We start from the raw sequence: 8,631 nt of genomic DNA, 5'->3' as shown, positions 1-8,631 counted from the left end.
CCGAGGCAGGGGGATCACGAGATCAGGAGATCAAGACCATCCTGGCTAACACGGTGAAACCCTGTCTCTACTAAAACTACAAAAAAAAAATTAGCTGGGTGTGGTGGCGGGTGCCTATAGTCCCAGCTACTCGGGAGACTGAGGCAGGAGAATGGCGTGAACCTGGGAGGGGGAGCTGGCAGTGAGCCGAGATCGCACCACTGCACTCTAGCCTGGGTGACAGAGCAAGACTCTGTCTCACACACACAAAAAAAAGACATTAAAATATGACAGAGAATAATTGATTTTCCTGTATTAAAAGTAGATCCTGTATGTTATTTTTCAGGGAAATAACCACTAGACATTATAGCCTTTAACATAAGAAATCTAATTTGATGACATTAAAGTAAGGCAGAACTACCAATTATTTTTCAGTGTCGTTACTGCAACTTGCCATACTAAAATGTAATCAGAAAGCAAATTATTTTGGGGAACATTTTGTTCACTGTGGAGAAGCATACCCAGATAAAGTGGCAAGTCCGTGGAAACGGCAGTTATTTTAAGTATGCAAAATACAGGGCAAATATACTTGTGGAAAATGTTTACTTATATGTTATTCAATTATCCATTTAATTATATAAATAAAAGTCAACAGTAATGCCTTAAGAATACTATAGATTTGAGTATTCCTTATCCAGAATGCTTGAGACCTTCTGTTTTGAATTTAGAATTTGTATAGATGTTGGAATATTCCATTATACCAGTTGAGTGTGCCTAACATAGAAATCCAAAATGAGCATATCCTTTCAGCATCATGTCAGCCCTCACAAGTTTTAGCCTGTGGAACACTCTACATTTTCAAATTAGGAATGCTCAACATGTGTTTTAGAATGTTGACAAAATACATCTCCACTCCCCTCACAAATGTTAACTATTCCCAAAGTAGCTTTGGCTTTACTAAAAGTAGATAAGATGTGGCCTGAAAATGAATTAAAATTATTTTCTATAATTTTATTATAGAGATTTTACTGTTGTATAATTACTTAAGCATATAATAAAAGATGATAAACATAACATTAAAATCTAGACTACAGTCTAAACATGAAAAGGATGAGAGGGTAGCCAAGATAGGTTTTTTCCCCCAGGCTGAAAGAGAAGTAGAAGATTCAAACCTCTGTGCCAAGTGTTTTCCACGGGGGAAAAAAGCTCCAGATATTTATAGCAAAGTTAAATCTTACCAGAAAAGTGAAGTACTATGGTAGCAGAGATAATACCAATCATAGTAAAGACAAATAACAGTGTTTGCCTGTTACAGAGGAAAAATATGTAGACCTAGGAAAAATTTGGCTGGGCATGGTGGCTCAGGCCGGTAGTCCCAGCACTTTGGGAGGCTGAGGCAGGAGGATGACTTCAGCCCAGGAGTTTTGAGACCGGCTTGGATGAAAAAGTGAGACTCTGTCTCTACAGAAAATAAAGTTAGCCAGGTATGGCTGGGTGAGCCTGCAGTCCCAGCTACTTTGGAGGCTGACGTGGGAGAATGGCTTGAGTCCAGGACTTTGAGGTTGCAGTGAGCCATGATCATGCCACTGCATCCAGCCTGGGGGACAGAATGAGACCCTGTCTCAAGAAAAAACCTTTTTTTTGAAGCAACATCTTTTGGCACGTAATTAGTAATCTAAAAGTAATTGAAAAGGTAATCTTTCTGAAACTTTTCTTTTACTTAAATAGAGTTGAAGAGAGGTCTTAAATTTTAAAAATGAACTTTGCCAATTCTTTTTTTGTTTGTTTGTTTGAGATGCAGTCTTGCCCTGTTGCCTAGGTGGGATGCAGTGGCACAATCTCGGCTCACTGCAAGCTCCACCTTCCAGGTTCAAGCGATTCTCCTTCCTCAGCCTCCTGGGTAGCTGGCATTACCAGCGCGCGCCACCATGTCTGGCTAATTTTTGTATTTTTAGTAGAGACGGGTGGGCTCTCAAAGTGCTAAGATTACAGGCATGAGCCACCGCACTCGGCCTAAACTTTGTCAATTCTATAGTACCAAACGAGTACCTTTAAAATACAAATCATGCCACATTAAGAGCTTAGAGATTAAAAAAAACAAAAACAAAAAAAAAAAACAAAACCAAATCAACCAAAAGTTTCATTATCTTAATAACAACAATAAAAAAGGTTTAGTTATGCTGCCAACCTACTAAAATAGACGTACTTAAAATACAAATACCTTTGCCTAAAGGTTTGGGTTTTTAATAATTATTCAAGATTTCCTATATACAAATAATTCCTTGTTCCACCAACTTCCAAAAACAAACATCCATATGAACAAAACAAATAAATGGGGGAAAAAAGATCCCTTTAAACCCTCGGTACCTTTGGATTCAAATCAAAAAAGCTGTAATACTTGAATCGGAGCAGTAAGGCCTCATTTTCCTTCACATCTTGTTCCATGAGAGATCTTGAGGAATCAAGCCATCTGGACAAATTAAGAATAGTGGAAGAAAACAACATAGCATTAAGACAACATTTCTACCTCTAGTTGGATAAAGAAATTCAATTTTATCTATATCTTAAAACTTACCCTTGGTTGATTTTTGCTTTATCAAGAAGAGCTTGAGGTTTGAACATTTTTGCCAAGATTTCTGGTGACGTGATTGGTTGACTGACAGCAAGTATACCAGGATTGCCTTCTGACAAAGCACTGTCACCAAACCAAGCAGAAGTTGGTGACAAAGGGCTTCCATCATGAGCATCGTAAGTGGGGGTCATTGTTTTACTATACAGTCCTGGGCTTGAATATATACTTCCTAATAAGTAACATGAAAAACAGGTAGTAAGTATGCAGTACAGAATCTTAGTTTTCAATAATAACACATACTATGACAAAAAGCACATTGTGAAACAAAAGTTTTATTCTGAAAGGAAAGCTTAGTATATTATTTTACCTGTTATGAGAATATGTGTAATTAATTCTCCTTTTATAACATTAAAGTACGTATTAACAAAGCCTTAAGAATATAATTAAGTTGGCAGAAATTTTGGGGGAAAAAAATCAGTTCAAGAGAATTAGAAAATAAGGATATAGCTGAAGCAGACAGACCAACATTTTTTGTCTTTAAATTGTGGCAAGGCTCACCTTTCAGAGGGCCAATGTAAAGAACATCAGTGCCTACAGGAAAGGAAAGAAAGGAATTCAGAAGGTAAAGGAAAGGCAACAACAGAGGGCAGAAACAAAAGAATGAAAAGAAAATGAGAAAAAGAAAAAACAGATTTTCCCTAATTGTGAATCATAAACTGAAATACACATTTCAAGTGGATTTCAGAGTACACATTTCAAGTGGATTTAAGAGAACCTTAGAAGCTACAACCTAAGTAAACCAGGTTTTTTTTTGTTCAACTTACAAGAATGAAGTTGTGCTCTAGTCAAGCACATAGTGACAAACATGTCTACAACTTTTACCACCATTTGAAATCCATATAATTTTAAGGTAACACAATAGAACTGAATTCATTCATATAGATTAAAAATAATTTTATGGTAATGTCTTCTCAGTGAATAAACAGGTTTCAACAGATTTACGAATAAAGTATTTTTTTTAAGTTCTAGGATACAACAAATAAAGTATTAATGCAAAAGAGTAGATAAAAGTTTGCCCTAGAAAGAGTCTAACAGAGATATATTTAATAGTCAAATCCCAAAAGGAAGGGATTATTTATCTTCTGATTTCTTAGTATTAGGGCTAGGCATATAGTAGAGGCTACATAAATAACTATTTGTTATATTAGTCAACTGATGGTATGTGCTTAAACTACAAAAATTAAGGAGATAAATTTAAAGCATTTAAAAATGTTCAGAATGACATTAAGTACAAGCAGCTTCCCCCAAGTCCTAGCTCTGTTAAATTATAATTTGTCCTGTAGTCACAATTTTTCAAAAGAAAATGTGTAATAGGTATAACACTGTTCAACAATGTACAGAAAATGGCTTTTCCATTCCCTAAATTTAGGGTTAAGCTTAGGAATCCATCTCCTTTACTACTATTTTTTTTTTTTTTTTTTTTTGAGACGGAGTCTCGCTCTGTTGCCCAGGCTGTAGTGCAGTGGTGTGATCTTGGCTCACTGCAAGCTCCGCCTCCCGGGTTCACACCATTCTCCTGCCTCAGCCTCCTGAGTAGCTGGGACTACAGGCGCCTGCCACCACGCCCGGCTACTTTTTTGTATTTTTAGTAGAGATGGGGTTTCACTATGGTCTTGATCTCCTGACCTTGTGATCCGCCTGCCTCGGCTTCCCAAAGTGCTGGGATTACAGGGGTGAGCCACCTCGCCTGGCCCTTTCTTACTATTTTATAACTCTTCTCCCCATGCAATGATAGAAACACTACCTGTGAAAAAGTGGTGCTAATGCTAGAGATTTTTGTAGCTGTCATGACCTAGTCTAGGAAGCAAAGGCAAAGTTAAAAAAAAAAAGTGTTTACTGAAAATATGTAATCTCTTGCTAGACACAGGATATTTGATTTGATGTCCCTGACATGTGTTTTTCCAATGTTAGTACTAAAAACACTTGTAAAATCCAGGCCGGGTGTGGTGGCTCACGCCTGTAATCTCAGCACCTTGGGAGGCCGAGGCGGGTGAATCACTTGAGGTCAGGAGTTCGAGACCAGCCTGGCCAACATGGTGAAAATAGGAAAATTAGCCAGGAGTGGTGGTGCATGCTATTCGGGAGGCGAGGGCTGCAGTGAGCCAAGATTGAGCCAATGCATTCCAGCCTAGGCAACAAAGAAAGACTCTATCTCAAAAAACAACAACAAAAAACCCTCTAAAATCCGAACACTGTTAATCCTAAAACACAAAGCAAAGCTGTGAACTCTTTATCAGCATTTAAAGAACACCGGGATCGTTAGTCCTGGGGCTTTAAAAGCTAGATCCTTAAACTAGACAGGTATTTTTCAAAATTAAAATTGTGTGACACCTTTTGAAAGGATTAATTGGGCACCCCACACTTATAAATGGGTTCAACACATTACTCCAACTCAGTTGGGCAAAGGGTATTTCTGCTACAGAGTGTGCGCATGTAGATAAAGTGTGAAAAAACATTAACTTCTAGGCAAAGTCTTGTTTATTTCAAAGATCTGTTAAATAAATCTGTTACAAAGAATGTCAGAATACTGAAAATGTGCACCTGGTGTGCTTATAATTCCTATCCAAAACTGAGTCAAGTTAGAATGGACAATTTGCTTTATAAAGTTTCTAATATAGAAAAGATACTCCCCCTAAATCACTGATAATGGTTTGGATCTGTTTCCCTGCCCAAATCGCATGTCTAATTGTAATCCCCAATGCTGGAGGAGAGGCCTGGTGGGAGGTGACTGGCTCACAGGGGTGGAGTTCTCATAATGGTTTTGCACCATCCCCCCTTGGTACTGTATAGTGAGTGACTTCTCATGAGATCTGGTTGTTTAAAAGTACGTGGCACCTCCCCCCTCCCACCCCTACCTCCTGCTCCAGCCACGTGAAGTGCTGGCTCCTCCTCTGCCTTCCACTGTAATTGTAAGTTTCCTGAGGCCTCCCCAGGAACTGATGCCACTATGCTTCCTGGACAGCCTGCAGAACTGTGAGCCAATTAAACCTCTTTTCTTCTAAGTTACCAAGTCTCAGGTATTTCCTTATAGCAATTCGAGAAGGAACAAATACAGTCACACATTTAATAGAATCAGCCACCCACCCAAATCTCCCTTTCAACTTCCTACAGTTTGTATCTTCTTCAATTCATACTTAATCACTTCATTGTTCTTATTTGTTCTGTAGGCACTATGTGATAATAACTCACTTAGTGTTCACAACAACTCTATTATTCTCACTTCAGAGAAGGAAACTGAGGCAAAGCACGGTTAAATAACTTGTTCAAGGTCAAGAGGAAGTAGGGTGCAGCCAAGCTATAAATCAGCCGGTCTGGGCAGGCGCGGTGGCTTAAGCCTGTAATCCCAGCACTTTGGGAGGCCGAGATGGGCGGATTGCCTGATGTCAGGAGTTCGAGACCAGCCTGGCCAACGTGGTGAAGCCCCGCCTCTACTAAAAAAAAAAAAAAAAAAATTAGCCAGGCGCGGTGGCGGCATGCCTGTAATACCAGCTACTTGGCAGGCTGAGGCAGGAGAATCACTTGAACTCGGTAGGCGGAGGTTGCAGTAAGAGATTGCACCATTGCACTCCAGCCTGGGTGACAAGAGTGAAACTCTGTCTCAAAACAAACAAACCAACCAACCAATCAACCAACCAACCCAGCCAGTCTGCCCGTAGGGCTACACACTGCCTCCATGCACTATAACGTATGTAAGCCATTCCCAATTCTGTTACTATTAAGGTGGCTCACGCCTGTAAATCCCAGCACTTTGGGAGGTTGAGGCGGGCGGATCACCTGAGGTCAGGAGTTCAAGACTAGCCTGGCCAACAAGGTGAAACTCTGTCTCTACTAAAAATATAAAAAATAAGCTGGGTGTGGTGGTGCATACCTATAGTCACAGCTACTTGGGAGGCTGAGGCAGGAGAATCGCTTGAACCCAGGAGACGGAGGTTGCAGTGAGCTGAGATCACGCCACTGCACTCCAGCCTGGGTTACAGGGCGAGACTTTGTCTCAAAAAAAAAAAAAAAAAATTCTGTTACTAATGTCATTATTGCAAACCAATGCTTCAATAAACATTTGTGTAGTTATTTCCCAATTCTAGAAGCACTGCTGGGTCAGAGGGTATGGGTATTTTAAATTCCTCAGTCGCGGTTCAGAGAGAATCCCAACTAAGTTGTTTTCCTGAATGCCTGGTTTAAAATACATCTGAGGCAGAAAACTAGTAAAGACTCAGATAAAGTAGCAGATTTAGCAACAAAATATGAGCTTACTAAACAACATGGAAAGAGAACTTAAAAACTATGAGGAGGAGAAATAAAGAGTTCAAAAAGCACTACAGTCTGAGTCCACCTACTGTAGATATTTAAAACCCGATATATCAAACTCCTAAATATTGCTATATTTTAACACAGTAAAATTTACCTGATTATAAATTACATATTTTTAAAAAGAGTACTAAAGCAATAAATTTTACAAAATTTTCACCAAAATACCTATCTTATACCATATTTTATTAAAAGGATTTTTATGGAATTATTTTTATATTTTGAGAAAATTTTCCCAAGCAAGAGTAAACCTAGAACCATAAAGTAAATGGCTAACAGATATAAGACCACATAAAAATGTAAAACAATATGGTTTTTTTTTTTTAAAAAAGGCCACAAACAAAATGCCAGTATATAAAGGGAAGTAACACATTAAAATTTTAATATCAGTAAAAACAAAAATACAAATTAAACAAAAAATCTATCATTTGAAAATAGAATAGAAATGGCTAATAAACATATAAATTACTAAACCATCCTAGTATTTATCAGGGAAATGCAAAATAACTGAGATACTACTTATTGTCAAAGTGGCAAAAATACAGATTTACAACATTTCAATATTGAGCAGAATGCAGGAAACGAGGCATTTTCATATACTGCTGATGGAAGTACAAACCACAGAAACTTTCTGGAGGGGGAGAGAGAGAGAGAGAGAGAGAGAGAGAGAGAGAGAGAGAATGTGTGTGATATAGTATATAGATATATATGTATCTACACATACAGGTATTTTTTTAGAGATAGGGTCTCGCTCTGTTGCCCAGGCTGAAATGCAGTGGTGTGAGCACCCAGGTTGAACTCCTGGGCTCAGGAGATCCTCCTGTCTCAGCCTCCCAAGTAGCTAGGACTACAGGTGCACACCACAATGCCCAGCTCTGGGATACATGTGACAGAAAAATTAGATACCACCTAGGTAGAAAAACAGATAAATACAGTTTTTATATAGGTAAAACTCTGAAGTCATTTATAAGAACTACGGAGACTTCTCTGCTTTGACACAAATCACCAAAACATTGAGCACCAAAAATCAAATTGCAGAGCATTAAATACATATTAGGATCTCATTTATGTTATTAAAATAAGACTAGATATGCAAATCTTACACCCGCATGTGCGTATAAACACACAGAAAGGGTATTGTTGAGTTGGACTCCAAACTTACAATCTCGTTATATGTAGTAATCAAGAAATGGCTCCCTCTTGAGAAGGAGTAGCCAGGGAATAAGTTTAAAAGGAACTCACCTTAAGTTTAATAAATTTTTTATATTACTTGAGTTTATGATAAAAGAGACTGTATTAATGTATAAATTTTGTAATTAAAAAATATGAGGTCCAGCCAGGTGTGGTAGCTCACGCCTGTAATCCCAGCACTTTGGGAGGCTGAGGCGGGCGGATCACGAGGTCAGGAGATCAAGACTATCTTGGCTAACAAGGTGAAACCCCATCTCTACTAAAATCACAAAAATTAGCCGGGTGTGGTGGCGGGCACCTGTAGTCCCAGCCACTTGGGAGGCTGAGGCAGGAGAATGGCATGAACCCAGGAGGTGGAGCTTGCAGTGAGCCATGATTGCACCACTGCACTCCAGCCTGGGCAACAGAGCAAGACTCCATCTCAAAAAAAAAAAAAAAGAGGTCCATCAGCATGTATCATTGAGTGAGAAAACACAATGTGTGTATAACACAGTCCCACTTTTGTTAGGAAAAAAATACGTAAT

The 8,631-nt window shown here is 38.8% G+C and overlaps 1 protein-coding gene across 3 annotated transcripts in view; it reads right to left on the bottom strand.

Moving 5' to 3' along the window:
• The window catches only part of FERMT2 (fermitin family member 2), a 96,036-nt gene that overhangs the window by 21,730 nt on the left and 65,675 nt on the right, over positions 1–8,631 (bottom strand). For all 3 annotated transcript variants that reach the window (XM_011999717.1, XM_011999716.1, XM_011999718.1), the window contains 2 exons: positions 2,555–2,780; positions 2,347–2,449 (listed from right to left, as the gene is read on the bottom strand). In XM_011999717.1, coding sequence (XP_011855107.1) covers positions 2,347–2,449; positions 2,555–2,780 — 329 coding nt within the window. The remainder of the gene's footprint in view (positions 1–2,346; positions 2,450–2,554; positions 2,781–8,631) is intronic.

The sequence above is a fragment of the Mandrillus leucophaeus genome, unplaced genomic scaffold (assembly GCF_000951045.1).
Source record: "Mandrillus leucophaeus isolate KB7577 unplaced genomic scaffold, Mleu.le_1.0 Scaffold60, whole genome shotgun sequence".
In the NCBI taxonomy this organism is placed as follows: domain Eukaryota; kingdom Metazoa; phylum Chordata; class Mammalia; order Primates; family Cercopithecidae; genus Mandrillus; species Mandrillus leucophaeus.
Note: the sequence above shows the minus strand (reverse complement) of the source record. Positions and strands in the feature narration are given on the sequence as shown.